The sequence below is a fragment of the Mytilus galloprovincialis genome, chromosome 10 (genome assembly GCF_965363235.1).
Source record: "Mytilus galloprovincialis chromosome 10, xbMytGall1.hap1.1, whole genome shotgun sequence".
Taxonomy (NCBI): Eukaryota; Metazoa; Mollusca; class Bivalvia; order Mytilida; family Mytilidae; genus Mytilus; species Mytilus galloprovincialis.
Genome location: NC_134847.1, coordinates 17,498,861 through 17,516,710, shown reverse-complemented (window position 1 = coordinate 17,516,710; position 17,850 = coordinate 17,498,861). Strand labels below are relative to the sequence as shown.

Below are 17,850 nucleotides of genomic sequence, written 5' to 3'. Positions count from 1 at the left end.
CAATCAAAGACTCAACAATGTAAATATAAAATCAAAATCAAAACCCTGGCCACATTCACATCTTCAATATATGTACAAACAGCCAGCAAAGTGGGCAATTCTTAGAACTCAAACTGTAGGAATAGTTATCTGGAATAGTTACATACCCATAACGGGATGGACAGATGAAGAGACCAGGGGACACTAATATGCCCCAACTTCCAGTTGCAGGGGCATAAATAGGAAGTCTAAAGGACAGAAAAGGATCCACAAAAGTTAAAGGGAATAAAATGGATAGATAAACAGCAAACAGAGATTTTAAAAACCTTTGAAATTTCTGACACAAACAGACACACTGGATATATTTCATTTAATAGAGGATTTAACCACTTTGATGGACTATGAAACCCTAATAAGAAATGGAAAAGAAAGCTTTAAGTTTAAATTGACACAAAATCCTTTCTTACAAACCCGAAGCAAAGAAATGGCAATTTCACAGTCTGACGTCCATCAGTTGAGACATTAATAACTATGTGGGAGACAAACAGAAACACTAAATCTCATTCTAGAGCAGATTAACCCCTTTGATTGAACATGAAACCTTATATGGAAAAGAAAGGTATAAGTTTAAATTGACACAAATCTTTCCAAACATACCCAAAGCAAAGAAACAGCACTTTCACAGCCTGACCCCCATTTCTTGTTTGTGCATGTAATAAAATAACAATATTCATATTTAAATTTCATTTTATTTTTATACAAAACCATCTAAATTACAATCTAAAAAGAAGAATGATGAAATGAGAGATGAGATGATAATAAATATAGACAACACCCATTTACACACTCATCAGCATTCTATACAAAAGCAATTAACCCTTAGTGGTCTAGAGGAGACCTTATGGTCCATAGAGGACCATACACGGTCCACAGAGGACCATACACGGTCCACGGAGGACCATACACGGTCCACGGAGGACCATACATGGTCCATTGAGGACTATACACGATCCATAGAGGACCATACATGGTCCACAGAGGACCATACACGGTCCATGGAGGACCATACACAGTCCACGGAAGACCATACACGGTCCACAAAGGCCCATACACAATTCATACCCTTATATATAAATTTATGGTCTTCTAGAGACCCAGAAAGATCATTCTTAAATATACATAAAATGGTCTTTTAAAACCAGTACAAAAGTTTATAACCCAATATTAAAAAGTTAGTTGTCAAATGACCTAAATATAGGAAAGGTCCTTAATAAACAACTTTGGTCTGTTTTAAAAAGACTGCCATAAAATTTGTACCCCAAAATGTAAATAATATAAATTATATTGCAGATCTTTAAAAAAAGACCCACTATTTAATAGATGTATAAAATCCAGTTTAAGCATAAATATTCCATAATGAAGACCTGTATATGAATTGGTTTAGAATGTACAAAGTGGTAACCCATATGGTCTGTCTCAAAAATACACCTTTTTCTTTTTGAAAATTGATTTGCGTTATATATGAAATTTTATTTTTACTTCAATCTTGTAATCCAATCCATTACAGAATATACTTTAGAAGGTTGTATATAAAAAGTCAAAATTAATTCAAAATTTGCTTCACTGTATCTAAACACCAAAGGTACTCGTTCTCATGAAGGTGAGTAATTCATTTCAAAAGGTAACTTGATAAGTCAAATTTAGCATTTCAGACATCCTATAACGACAGGAATTGGTGTTTCAGAACTCTTCCCATCCCTACCCCAACAGTATACACTACAAGGTGTGAAATTCAAAATTAAATTTCCCATACAAAGGGATGACGACAAAATATATAAATATCAAGAATAATTAACCATAACACAAAATATCTCGTGATAATTTATACAACATACAATCCATTTTATTCCCTATGTATAATTCCATATTGTATCTAAGCAACAGTTTAAAATATTTCAAAAACAAATAATCATAACATTTAAACTTGTCAAAGCTTCTAAAAATTATATTTTACAACTTTCTCTCAAACTTTACAACAGAAATATATCTTTTGTATTTAAAGCTTATCAAAAAACTAACCACATGAAATGCCTCTGACACCAGAATTTACCTTTTTAACGGTCACAATCAGAAAAAGAAATAAATATATCAAAAACTTAATAGTTTATGCTCTTATTAATCAATTATCTTGATGAATCGATAGCAATAATGCCAAGTCAGAGAATATCAATTTTTTTTTGATAAATTCACTATAACAGAATTCTCAGAAAAATATTCTAGCTTTGACTTGGCCTCCAGCTTTTATCATCTACTTTAATTGACTAAGAAGAGCCTTTGATAAGAACAGGAAAAATATTCTGCTTAGACAGGTTTCTTAAAAGATTAAATACTACAAAATAGAAATCTACTATCAGTCTCAGAAGCACCATATAAAAGTTTTACCAACAAGTGATTCTAATAAAATAGAGAAAATCAAATTGGTTCAATAAGATCAGTGAGCTACGAATACTTCAGTGAAAAAATACTGTAAATTCAGAAAATATTGCAATTTTGTCATTTTAATTTAATTGCGATTTTAATTTTTGCGATATTCAGAAAAATCTTGTTTGATTTATATAAAAAAAATCAGAATGCGAGTTTTAATTATTGCGATTATAACCCTTTCACATTTTTTGCAATATTTTCCAAATCTACAGTAATAACTAACAAGTTGACTGAATAAAATTTGATTGCTGTGACCTACTTAACAAAATACCTTAACAACAGACAACAGTAAAAACATCACACAGCCTTGTTTTACTTATATATATACATACTAAATACAATATTAACAAAGTAATAATGTTGTACAGCAATCAATTTTGTACAATACAAAAACATCAAAATCTCATGACGTTAAAGTGTTGATCTGAGACGCCTGAAATCTAGCTTCTAACAAAATATCAAAATTCAAGGTATAAATTGTTTGAAAATATTAACAAGTCCACAAAAAGTTCTCAAAACTTTGTATGAATTTGTAAACAAAACAGGGCAAGATTATCTAGACAAGTATATGAATTTAAATGCATTTCATTTTTTCACAAAACTGAATAGCAACTTAGATAAATAAGAAAAAAACTCAAAAAGGAAACATAGAATAATTTGTAATTGGAAAGTTGCCAAGAAGTAAATCATGCCTCTACACATGGAGCTATTGGATTTTTCATTATGCCATTTCATGGCTCTGTTTAGCACATCTTTTTTTATGATAATAAACTTCTAGTCATTTTACCCCATTCATAACAAGCTCTAAATTTCTCATGTGTATATAACATAAAATAACTATTTTATTACATATTTTATACAGAATTTTTCAATCATTCACAGCTATTCAGTCAAACAAGTGCCAATAGTCAAAAGTTTCGTAATCAAAGTGTGGATTATATAATCCATTTATGTATTTAAAATTTACTTAAGTTTTATCACTTTGAAATTGATGTTGTAATAAATAAATCATTCAAACTTAATTGTTTTTAAATTTGAATATAAATTAAAAAAAAATTGTTACATGAATTAAGAAATCAGATCTTTATTGATATTTGTGTACCGGTATATATATGACAATCAATCTATTGCGGCTAAATAAATACTGTTAAATCGCTGCTTCATTCATTGTGAAAAAAATCAGTTTGCACTACGTATTTATATAATACAAAATATCTACCATTAGCTTGAGCTTTGTGATAAAAAAAATAAATAGTCAAAATTGTTGTCAATAAATATTGTATAATATGTACAATTGTTATTATCAATTAGCATTCTCACAAATATAAGCACAGGCAGATATTAAGATACATAGAGACCCTGACGAACATTCTAATTGTTCACATAATTAATTTCTGCGTCCCACTTCATTTGGTTCATTTTACTTCATTTACATTGCAATAAGTGAAAACATAGTACAAAACCATATTTCACTTAAAATTCATATTTTCAATTTTATATCATTTATTTTTTTGTTATGTACATGTACAATGTATTTTCTTTACAATTTTAATGTGCATCTAAGGGTTTCCATTCAAACTTCAGACCAATGGAAAATAGCAAACACTTGAACTCTTCACTTTAATTGGAAAATATATACATAATCGTTACCACTTTTTTCTCGCCATGTGAAAAATGAACATGATTACTGGGCTCTTATAATGCACTTAAAAATACCATTGAAAGTCAATCATCTGATCAATTTCTTATCAGTGTGAGTATGGTAATAATTAACCAAATCATCCCTAAGGTCACACGGGGAGCTTCTATTGTCTAATTGCTAGGCCTCACAATAAATACAAATAGAAGCATGTTCAAAAGTTTGTGAAAGGTACAAACATATAAATGCATGTTGCCAATATTATAATTAAGACTTTATTTTCAATGGTATTTTCAAACTGACAGTGCTAGATAGAACTTGAATATTATAAAACATCATCTTATCTTAAAGAAAGAGTTGGTATGTGCAATAACACCAAATCACAACTGTAAACAACATATATCATCACTTATGCTATGTTCAGCTTTAAAATGTAATATTTATTTTAAGAATAAGACAGCTCAAGTTTTAATGTACTGTTTATGACTTTCAACATTTTCTTTGAAATGCCTCCTGATGCAATGGTCAAAAGATGCTTTAGAAATTTGTTGGCTTTTTTTTTAAAAGATTTTTCTAAATTATCACTCATTATCAACTTCTATCCAACACAGCATACAAATTTGGCTGTTGTGTATAACATTTTCTATAGCAATAATATAGGATGTATATATTTCATTCATGACATTTTTACTACAATTCTTAAGATCACTATAAATATCCACACAAATAAAATAACACACACTATTGATTCACAAAATTACATGCATACACATGATTTACCGTTACGTAGGATATAGGTAACAACGTTGATAATGGATGACAATGGTGATGACAATACTGACAACGCTGACACACATGACATGTACTTTAGATGGCATTATAAAATCTACCATTTTGATGTTTTTTCACCCTGAGTTTGCTTGTTTTGTGATATGACCCTGCATAAGTTTTTGGCTAGTATTCCGAGCATGGACTATTTACACTGAGCTGTTTATGTATTTTGTTTTCTCATATTGTTTTCCCATTTGGAAATCGAATCTCTTGGGGGTACAAATACCATTTACTGTTTTCTTACATTTTAACCAGTGATAAAAATAATTCTTATTAAATGTTGTAATTTAAGTGTTCCAAGTCCTAAAGCTTAATTTTACAATCTTGCTATTAGAGATCCCAAACAATCACGAATTTTGTTTATGATAAGCAGGGACCAAATATCAAATTGAAGCCTTTCTTTTTAAGGCTCATGGAGTTGAGCCAAATTACAAAACATTCTGTCTAGAAGAAGACAAAAATCCATTGATTGATTGTGTTGGTATTTAAAGACACTTTCATCACTTTCATGTTATTGTGTTGATAAGTTTTTATCAATGGAGGTAGCTGGACATCGCGTAGAGAACCATCCATCTCAATGTGGACTGCTAATTTAAATACTGGTTTGAACTGAAAAATTAATTACAACTTAGTTGAGGGGTTCAAAAATCCATGACAAGGGACATAACTCTTAAAAATTTCTGGTACGTTTGTGCCAACTACTTTCATCAAAATATTCTAAGCTGCTGGTTAACACAGACTATTCTATTTCAGTTTCAATGAATGCTTAAAAAGCATTGATGAAAAAGTATATTTCAAACACATTAGTGATTTATAGAGTTATCTCCCTAAACCAAGATTTACCTCCCCTTAATTAACCTCTAGCACTCTTCAAATAGCATGGGTCATAGCTTATTTGGTAATGTTATAATAAAAATTCATCACAAAAAATATCACATTTCTTATTTTACTGATCAATAACTAGTATGTTTTTATAATAATAATGGATGTTTCATAGTTACAATGGAAACTGCATGATAGTGTTATACATTATATTAAAGCATGTGTACACAAAATTAAAGATATGTTAGTGTAAACTCTTAGAGAGTTAATTATGTATTTCAAGCACCACTTCCAATCACACAATAAAAATTGTCAAAAAGTAGATTATTTTTGGATGGCTGGTCTAGCTTAAACCAATTAGACAACCACGACACTAATATATGAGACTTGATTGCATGTCTAAATTTTCAGACTATTTATATGCCAACTCATTGAATAATTATTTAAATCACAAACTTTCAAATTACAAGTTTACTAAATTCCCACATTTTAAAGGCAAATGAAGGTGATGCTTACATACTCCAGAAACACTTTAGGTGTTTACCTTTCCATTGCCACTGGTCAATTCTACAAAAAGCTTAGTGATAGTTCAACTTTAAAAATTCAAGGAGTTGATACAAAAAATTTGTTAATAAAAGTTAAAACTTTTAAAAATTCAAGAGGTTGAGAAATGAAATTGTTTTGAAATTTATTTTAATGACAGTCTATCTGAATAAAGCTGTATAATTGGTATATAACAACTTCTTACAATGTTTAAATACCATTTGCAAATAATTTTTTTCAATTCAACTGACCGTGACAGTTGTAAGAAAAACAGTTAACACATTTAAAGTATCTGATGTTGAAATACATAACTGATGATAATGTAAATGATGAATACAAAACTCCTTTTTTATAAATACAAATTACAACTTCATTAATTTAGACTACACATTTACTTTTAATCAATCCTTTCAAAATGTACCTTCATTGGAGAGATCAAAAGATTGTGAAAAAATAAATAAATATGATATCCTATGCTTTTGCCTTTTTGTCATAATTTATTATCACTAACTTTTAAGGGCCGGTATTATCTTTAACAAGTCTTAAAACATACTAAAATTCATTCTATTCTTATTCTCAGGTTAAATATTACACATGTACTTTTCTGATACCCAAATTCTGATTCAAACCTAGCTACATTATGATTTTTTCAACTATTTATCAACTAGATCATGCTTTCATACAGATATCGAATCAGCTTCTAACAATAACTATCGATTTGTAGCACATTTTTGAAGTCTTCTTTTACTGGCCATGTTGAGCAAAGTACACTTATACTCTGAAGGCACTGTTATTCAGTAGAAATTCTCCCATTTTCATCGTGATTACCTAATGGCTGGTGTGTTTGTATATAAGATATTCGATAATACACTGTTACAAGATAGTGCAAGTCAAATGAACGAAAGCCTAATTCATTGAGGCATATGAGGTAGGATTGATATAAATTAGACTTTACCGGTTTCATTATTTGAGAAAGAATATCAGTGGCAAAGCTTTGAACTCAGCAGATGTTCTACAATCTTTACATGAATTTGTGTAAAAAAAGCATTAAAATATTTTCCAAAGGGGACATAATTAATGTTATGTTTTGCTAATAAAAACAGAAAAATTATGTCAAGTATTGTTCATACAAGATAATATGCAGTATGAAGCAATTTTACCATAGGTGAATGTAGTTATGCTACATTGCATTTTAACAGCATATATTATCTATTGATATGCGTAAATATGGAAAATTTTGCCTGTTTTTTTTTTATTATTCACAAAACAAATGGTTGGTAGTTACCTGTTCTTGTAAACAACTAACAAGGAACCAGTGGGCTGATTTGAAAAGAACTGTTATCTTTTTATATTCAAATTTCATTGGCAATTCTCATAATTGAGTAGACTTTCAGTGATCCCTCTCTAACCAATATGACATTTGGAACCATTTACAAAATGGATATAACCAAAATTGATCTTTTCTTTAGTCTCAAAATAATCAAACTGGAAATTATATTACACCTTCTGAAGGTGAATGCTTTCTTTAAACATTTTGTATGAATTCTAATGAAAAAATAAGCATATAATGAAATGTTTATAAGGTAATTTAAATAAATAATTGTCTTTACTTTTAATGTATTCCATATTTAAAACAAATTGACTTTAATTCATTTGTCGATAGAAATACAATTAACTTATCAGAATATTTATGAAATCTAATGATTAAGACAAATAAACTGTTATCACAGAGATATGTCTCGCCTTTTTGTAATTTTGATAATGCAAATGTCGAAATTAAAATAGCAATACTTTCACATTTAATTAATGCAAATATTCAAAGTCGATGAACCATGACTGAAGGTACATGGCTAAACAATCTCCATGGAATGAGATGTGCCAATGCTAATACAACTGCATACCAAATACCATTGACTTATTATAAGTCATTACCTTTAAACACACCTAAACACAAACATTAACTTGTAAACTACATGTATGTAAAAGTTTCAAAGTCAATGAACCATGATTAGGGGTGGGGCTATATAATCTCCATGGAAACGATACTTTCAAATGCCAATACACTTGCATACCAAATATCATTGCTTTAACTTTAGCAGTTTATCTTAAACTGATCTAATCACAAACACTAATTCATGCAAACTAAGCAAAAGATTCAAAGTCAATAGACCATAACTGAGGGGGCGGGGCCAAATATTCTCCATGGAAATGAGATGTGATAATGCTTATACACATGGACACCAATTAACATTGGCCTACCACAAGTGGTTCCCCATAAATTGACCTAATCACAAACTAATACATGTAAACTATGAAAAGTTTCAAAAAAAGCATTAAAATATTTTCCAAAGGGGACATAATTAATGTTATGTTTTGCTAATAAAAACAGAAAAATTATGTCAAGTATTGTTCATACAAGATAATATGCAGTATGAAGCAATTTTACTATAGGTGAATGTAGTTATGCTACATTGCATTTTAACAGCATATATTATCTATTGATATGTGAAAATATGGAAAATTTTGTCTGTTTTTTTTTTTATTATTCACAAAACAAATGGTTGGTAGTTACCTGTTCTTGTAAACAACTAACAAGGAACCAGTGGGCTGATTTGAAAAGAACTGTTATCTTTTTATATTCAAATTTCATTGGCAATTCTCATAATTGAGTAGACTTTCAGTGATCCCTCTCTAACCAATATGACATTTGGAACCATTTACAAAATGGATATAACCAAAATTGGTCTTTTCTTTAGTCTCAAAATAGTCAGGCTGGAAATTATATTACACCTTCTAAAGGTGAACGCTTTCTTTAAACATTTTGTATGAATTCTAATAAAAAAATAAGCATATAATGAATGTTTATAAGGTAATTTAAATAAATAATTGTGCATTACTTATAATGTATTCCATATTTAAAACAAATTGACTTTAACTCATTTATCGATAGAAATACAATTAACTTATCAGAATATTTATGAAATCTAATGATTAAGACAAATAAACTGTTATCACAGAGATATGTCTCCCCTTTTTGTTATTTTGATAATGCAAATATACAAAGTCGATGAACCATAACTCAAGGTACATGGCTAAACCATCTCCATGGAATAAGATGTGCCAATGCTAATACAACAGCATACCAAATATCATTGACTTATCATAAGTTGTTACCTTTAAACAAACCTAAACACAAACATTAACTTGTAAACTACATGCATGTAAAATTTTCAAAGTCTATAGACCATGACTAAGGGGCGGAGCCAAATAATCTCCATGGAAATGAGATATGCCAATGCTTATACAACTGCATACCAAATATCATTGACCTACCACTAGTGGTTCCCCATAAATTGACCTAATCACAAACTAATACATGTAAACTATGAAAAGTTTCAAAGTCAATAGAACTTGACTGAGGGTGTGGGGGCCACATAATCTCCATGGTAATGAGATGTGCCAATGCTAATACAACTGCATATCAAATATCATTGACCTACCACTAGTGGTTCATAATGAACTAGACCTAATCACAAACTAATACATTGTTGACGCCGCCGCCGCCTGAAACAGTATACCTATGTCTCGCTTTTTGACTCTGTCAAGGCGAGACAAAAATTAATGAAAACTAAATAATTGCACTTAAATATCAATCTGACTAGACATTTAAAATGTCCTGGATCTTAATTATGTATCAAATAGTAATACCTCTCTTTTAACTATTTCTTATATAATAGTCCTTGTCCTACTAGGTGATCTTTACAGAGATGAAAATCAAAATTGTCTGGTGTAAAACAAGGTGACAATTCATCACCTACATTGTTGTCAATTTTCATAAATGACATAATAGATGAACTGAATGAACTGAATGAATTGAATATTAGCATTGACATCTCGGACAGGAAATTATCGGTGTTGCTTCATGCAGACAATATTGCATTAAATCATTTATTAAAATTAAAACCTCATAAAAAGGGTAAAGGTCAAACATTTCTATGTATTACTCAAAATTGAAGGTAAGCATTTAATCTAGATGAGAAATCAGCAGCAAAATGTAATGAGAAGCAAGTTTAATGATTTTAGTTTAAAAATAAAGTTTATTTACAGTAAAAAATAATAAGGAGTTTATGTAACAAGTTAAAAATTAGTTTAAAACAAAAACACAAAAATTAAAACATATATAATGACTGATATTGAACTTTTTCAGTCTTTGGTAATCTAAAATCAGATTTTATGTTCCAAATAGGATCAAATTTCCATGATTTTTTCTTCTATATTTAAACATTATATTATAAAAATATTGTTACATAGGAATTTTCCCAAATTTTAACAATAAATTCATATCATAGTGTACAATCTAAGCAGGCTAATGATGTTTTTCATGTTTTATTGCAGAAGGTTATAATGAGTTTACTAAATGATGAGGTCAAAAATATTGTCACAAGTAGCAATGAAAAACACCATACTGTACCACCGAGATTTGGAGAAATTTGGCATGTGTATCTGCTAATTTGAAAGGAAAATTATGAATTTGTAAAAGAATTCAAGAATTTTTTAAATTGTCCATTGCAAATAAATGCCATCAGCAGAAATTTCAATTATTAAAATTTTTCTTTTTTATTATTATATTTCAAATGTGAAATCTAAAAAAAAAAACACTTGCTAAATTGTTTGTTTGCTTATGCTTTTTTAAACTTTCTCTACAATGAACAGAAGTCTTATCTGTGTGGAAAAAATGTGTACATCAAATGATTTCAATTAGATTGTATATTTTTTTTTGGTCTAAGAAACATGAACTTTCTACGGTGACATACATTGTGTAAGGCACTACATAAACTAGTGATGTTAAAAAAAATGTCATTGTTTAAATTAATTACTGTGCACATAATTTAATTTTGGTCATTTCATTTCATGAAACTGACTGACTGGAATACATTTTGTGAATTAATCAAATCTACCTCTACTAAAGAAATTTAATAACTTAAATTTCAGTCTTTTTACAATTATTTAAAAAAAAAATGGCAAAAATAATAATATACACAGTATAAAGCAAAAAAATAAACATAATGTTTGCAGCAAATATTGACAATATGGTCATAATTAACCAATATCATCAGAATATAAAATTTCAAGGGAAATAACTGTGACTCCCAAGGGAGGTAATATACATTTGATATGAGGAATTTTGAGACAATTTTCAAATTTATAATCCATTGTGCCTGAGTGATTTGATCATTGTTGTACAGTTTCTATTGCACCTTTCTAAAGCTTGAATGATTAGCAATGTCCTTTCAAATTTCCCAAAATAAATGCAATGTTTTATAGCAGTACAATATGAACTACATGAATATTTGGTGTCGATGTGAGATAACAATATGCAGTGACAATTTTAAACTTAAACCTTTTGAATTCATCAAACATTTAGCTACCTAGTTTAGGTTGAACCTATGTCCAAATAAAAAAAAAATACATATATAGAATTTGAAGCTAAACTGTTCATTTTTGTCATCTTATATACATAAAATATGTTATCTAGCAAATACATGTACAAACAAAAGCATGTGCATTTAAGTGGAAATTTGAAAAGGACTTGTTTAACCATTCACGCTATAAATCACACGTATGACATGAATGAGAACATATTTTGAACAGCATCGTCAGCCTTCAATGATCAACTTTTATCCCTGAGATTCAACGGAATCTAAAATACTTGGTCAAAATAATGATTAATAAAATATCTTCTTCTCTGTGTTGATGATGAAGATGATGGTTCGTCATTTCCGCCTATGTCTTCTGTAGCGAAGCTGACTAAACAAGGATGGATGTAACGCCGCGACCGAGTCACGAGGTAGTTTTCTGAGTGGAATGACACAGGTTGATAAAGACTTAGCTTCTTTTTCTGATACCCAGGAGTCTGGAATTCTGAAAAAAATGAAATCAAAATAAAGACATACGATTAGAAGGTGAAGGTAGCCAGCATTAATATACGATTGGTTGTGTAGTCTGTAATTACAGTGGCAGATCCAGGGGGGGGGGGGGTGTTCCAGGGGTTGGAACCCCCCCTTTTTTTGGCCGATCAATGCATTTGTGTGGGAACATATCACTGAAGCCTAGTGGTGAGGCATCAAAAACAAAAATACAATATATTTCCTGATTCTAAGTACTTATGCTATTTCTTGATAATTACAATACATTTCCTGTTTCTGAGTAATTGAATTATCTCTTGATATTTTGTTTAATTATTCATCTACTAAATATATCATCTGTAACAAGATTGTGTACTTTCATCTTAATTAGCAGATGACAACTTACACATTCCTGGGTGTCCATTGTAATAAAACCTTGACTTTACAGCTATCTTCTGTTCTTCTGGCTATTACCTATAAAAAAAATTATGACCAATAAATAAACTTATTTCCTTTTCTCTCTAAAATTCTTTTCAATATCATCTTTAGATTCCACAAAGGAAACAGTTATAAGTTATCATAAGCTTGTATAATGACCAATGAGGGTGTTTCAAGTACATGATTTTATCAAAAATTCCATTTTCATGATAATGTTTGATTATTTTATAATATACTGCAGCTGTGCTATTTGAGCAGTCAAATTGCATTGACCGTATATTCATATGTGATATACAGTCACTGACCGTATATCACCTTGTTTATGACGTTGACAATGTGTTTCCGTAGAGTTTTATTTATGACGTCAATAAAACATACAGGTTCGCGGCAATTTTACGTTGTCCGCTCTCAATTAAAAAATAACGGTTTTTACCCTAAATACTTCATTTTGAACAGTTATAAGAGTTGCAGTATATAAAGAATAACCATACACTGTCTCGATATATCAATCTGTTATTTGTACTCGGCTCGAAACAGGTAGAAATGCTCGGCACAGCCTCGCTTTCTACCTGTTTCTAAGCCTTGTACAAATAACATTGATATTTCGAGACAATGTATGGTTATTCTATATTTATACAACTTATTTCTTCAATATTTATGGCCATTCCACTATATTTTCTCGTAATCTTGTCTCCTGTTCATTTTTTCCCAATTAAAAGATGAAAAGTGGAAGCTCTTGTATCCATAAAACTGATAGAGAGATTTGAACTAAGGAGGATTAAAGTTACTTTTCATTAAACAAAAGGGAGGGAGTTTTAAAATAAAGATTCTAAACTTCTCTGTTTGATTTTTTTGGGCTTTCTTTTTCTTTATAATAAATAATTATATCAATACATTTTTGGAAAATTTACATAATAGCTGCACACATGATACCCAAATTTCTTGCAAGTGATCAATTGTGAAGTCCTAAGCAATAATGTGCCTATTTTTTTAGGGTTGCTGCTCGAGTTCATCTCTTTAAACAGAAAGTCAATCATTGGAATTAGAAGTAAAGAATATTTTAATCACACTGCACTTTCATTATCTCACTTTCAATGAGCTTAATTTTTCATTAGTTGACCAAACTGCACCTTATTGAGTTATTGTGACAATAATTATATAATAGAACTGGGGAAAAAATTGTTTACCAGCTAGTGTATGGCTTCTGCTGAACCAAATGACAACAGACAACAATACAATATTACTAATACCCTTTCACTTACAGTGCTTATCCAGTGACCTTTGGGGTATCACATTTGCAAAGACCAAAACAGTTTACCAAATTGCAGTCAGATTTCTACTCCAACTAACTGATCAACTGGTAAAATATTTTAGCAGATTGCTCAAGTGAAATGTTGTTAGTTTGAAGTGAGTGCTGTAAAATAAAAAAAGTTATACTTACCATCCAGATCCAGTCAGTTGATACCTTTGTCAATCATTTCTAACACAAATAATATCTTACTATAGTATGAGTCACTGAATAAAATGGTCTAATTTTAACATGGAAACTTCTATCATAAATAAATATTATAAATGAATAGTTCAAAACATTGTTTTGTAGGTGTATATTTTATAGCTTTGTCTTCTAAGATGAAGTTATTGTGCAATTGTGATTCGAATAACATTTTCTATGCAAATTACTGATCTGCTGTCATTAAAGGGAAATAATTTATATTGAGTTCAAATGTACACATAAAATTTTATCAATGATACGAGGCTTATGATTTTGCCTACAAAAGATTCATAAAAAAAAAAAATGAAATGCAAAATTAGTATGAAATTGAAGGGCATGTAAAACACAAATTAGAAAGGTTTTGCAAAATACTGCTTATAAGATATCTTGTACTCCTTGGTAGACAATCCTTTATACTTTGAACAATTCAACATTTTGCAAAACAGCTGTTAATCGTCTTTCATCATTAAATAAGTTTCATTGTTCGTTTTAGAACAGAGGATAAAAGTTAAATAATAACAGAAATAATGTTACAACAAATTAAATGGGGAAATTTGATATTTGTCAGACAGAACAAAATTTTGCTGATTATTTGTAATGTAAATTATTTCCCTTTATTGCCAGCAGATCAGTAATTTGTATACAAAATGTTATTCAAATCACAATTGCACAATAACTTCATCTTAGAAGACAAAGCTATAAAATATACACCTACAAAACAATGTTTTGAACTATTCATTTATAATATTTATTTATGATAGAAGTTTCCATGTTAAAATTAGACCATTTTATTCAGTGACTCATACTATAGTAAGATATTATTTGTGTTACAAATGATTGACAAAGGTATCAACTGACTGGATCTGGATGGTAAGTATAACTTTTTATTTTACAGCACTCACTTCATACTAACAACATTTCACTTGAGCAATCTGCTAAAATATTTTACCAGTTGATCAGTTAGTTGGAGTAGAAATCTGACTGCAATTTGGTAAACTGTTTTGGTCTTTGCTAATGTGATACCCCAAAGGTCACTGGATAAGCACAGTAATTGGAGTTATGGTTAACAGGTATACAGTTTCTAGTGTACCTAATTCAAAGACATCAAACAACAGGTGTATGGTTCCGGCTGTACCTAATTCCTGAACCTAATTCAAAGACATCAACCAATCTAATACAAAACTTCTAATCATCATTCCCTTAATTGGAATTATGGTTAACACTCCTTTCTATTCACAGTTTTATTACTTTCTATTCCAATTGTAATAAACCATGATTTTCAATACACAGGTTTATATAACCCTGAATACACATAATAAGTTTCTGTAACAAATGGCAATTCCATTCCAGTGGATGAGACATATATTCCAGATTGATCACATGCTGTGACTTCAGTGCAATGCTTTGGATCACTGCATGAAGGCATGTAATTGAATGGTGTTAAAAAACAATTAAATCTGTAAAATTATCTAAAGACTAAAATAATGCTTTTCAAAATGAGCAGCTGCAAAATGCAGTCTTTTGACATCCCACATTCTTTTTGAACAAAATACATATTAAGTCACAAGCATGAGTCATCTTTAGATGTGATTTAGAACAAAGTGTAAATTAATGATAGAAAAATAATAACATGAATATCATTTACAACCTAAATTAAAGCAGTGCTGCAGTTGTCTTTTATTTTACTTAGGTTTTTTTTGTCACTGATGTCGAGGTTAGATCTAAAATAGGTTCTTATATATATTTTATAGATGCCTGTCTTAATGTTTTGATTTTTAAGTTGCTCGGTTGCTGTTTCATTGACATAAACCCTATATCTCCTTTTCTTTATATCATAGAGACATACATGGAATATCAAAGAGTAGCAATTCAATAATTTATATTTGATTTCCCAAATTTAACAAAATTGAAAAACGCAACTATGGCTGATGTCATCTTGGTTAAATCTTCAATTTTTTCAAATTCTAAAACTATCATCCAAGGCAAATGCTACATTTTTTTTTTCACAAAAAGGTGAAATATTTACAATTTTCTGTAGAGATTCAGATCCCATGTATATTGATGCAGCAATAATATCTTATCTAGATTTCAAAAGTGATATGCAAATGTGGGTCAAGATGTTGTAGAGATCCTGCTGGTTTCTGCTTGAATTTTGTCTTTGATTCCTCAGATTTTAAGATAAAGAAGCATTTTTCAAATTTATTAGCAACACAGTTTTTGTAATGTTACTGGATTATTAAAGTCGGCTTATCATTATAATACGTTAACAATCTGTACAAGACCCTTATGGGTGGCCAATGTCTTTAATTATATTGAAATTAACAGAGAATAACAGTGCATAAAGGGAAGGCTAGAGAACCAGATGCTCCGCAGGGCACAGCTTTATATGACCACAGATGACGAACCCTGAACAGTTGGGGCAAGTATGGACACAACATTCAAGCTTGATCGATACAGCTCTGAATTGAGGTTTATGACACAGAATTAATGCGGTCTAATGAACTTAAAATTTTTTTTTTTTGCTTTGTAAAATGACATACAGTCATGATTAAAATTAATATTAACAGTAACTTCTAAAAATAAATTTACAGCTACACATCTCAAGACCATCATCATTTCTTAATACATAATTTTCAATCAGTGTAAGGGAGGTAATCATATAATCAAACATATATATAAATCAGTGTTCTTTTAATTTTAATTGGATTACCTCCCCTTCACTTCTTTTAAATTGTCTAAATTGTCCTTTAACCAGAAAAACCCTTCTTTTCCCCCTTTTTTGCCCCTAATTGCTTAAAGATTTTAGCCACAAGTATGGAAACTTGTGGTATAATTTCAGAGAGATTTATAAACTTAAACACAAGTTATTGTTGAAAACTACAAAAATGCTTATTAGGGCCCCTTTTTTGGCCCATCACCTATTAAGCAAGAACCCCAAACCTCAATTCCAGCCTTTCCTTTCTAGTAAGAAACCTTGCAGTATAATTTCAGAGAGATCCATACACTTAAACACAAGTTATTGTCTGTAAACTAGAAAAATGCTTCTTTTTGGCCTTTTTTTTTACCCTTATTTCTTAATGTTCAGGGATATTAACCCCAAACTGAATCCAAGCCTTCCCTGTGTTATATGGATGGAACCTGGTGGTGCAATGTCAGAGAAATCCATGCAGTTAAACATAAGTATTGTCCCAAAACTACAAAAATGTTACTTTTTTGCCCCTTTTTGGCCCTTAATCCCTAGACTGTTTGCCCCATAACCTTTAAAATAAATCCCAACCTTCTACTTACAACAATCACTTTTCTATAGCGACTCAAAATTTTAGGAATCTTATGATGTCCACAAATGGCGGACAAATAGTGATAAGGTGCATTATATACAACTCTGATGTGATATCAATTTCAGAACCTAATGTAACAAATTTCGGGAATAAACTTATGTCCTTTTACTTAAGAGGAACCATTCCATATAGAAATATATTTAATTAACCCTAACCTAAAACTGTTCCTTATCCATGCTGCTATGCAATAACCCAGTCTTGAAATTAAAACATACTGAGATGCTAAAAACACGAAGCCTTTGGAAGCATCAATAACTGTCTCACGTAGTCACACGTAACAATATTTATATTTGGAAAATTCGGTTACAGAAATTGTCTGCTTCATATTACCGGTTACTAGTAAATCAATGAAAATCCAGGCAAACCATAGAAAAGTTA

At 30.1% G+C, this 17,850-nt stretch overlaps 1 protein-coding gene across 1 annotated transcript in view; it reads right to left on the bottom strand.

The window, feature by feature from the left end:
- Positions 1–8,626: 8,626 nt before the first annotated feature.
- Positions 8,627–17,850, bottom strand: part of LOC143049945 (zinc finger protein aebp2-like) — a 43,045-nt gene continuing 33,821 nt past the window's right edge. The window contains exons 5-6 of the mRNA XM_076223720.1: positions 12,611–12,678; positions 8,627–12,220 (exon numbers count right to left, since the gene is read on the bottom strand). Of these exons, the coding sequence (XP_076079835.1) occupies positions 12,073–12,220; positions 12,611–12,678 (216 nt within the window). The 3' untranslated portion in view covers positions 8,627–12,072. The remainder of the gene's footprint in view (positions 12,221–12,610; positions 12,679–17,850) is intronic.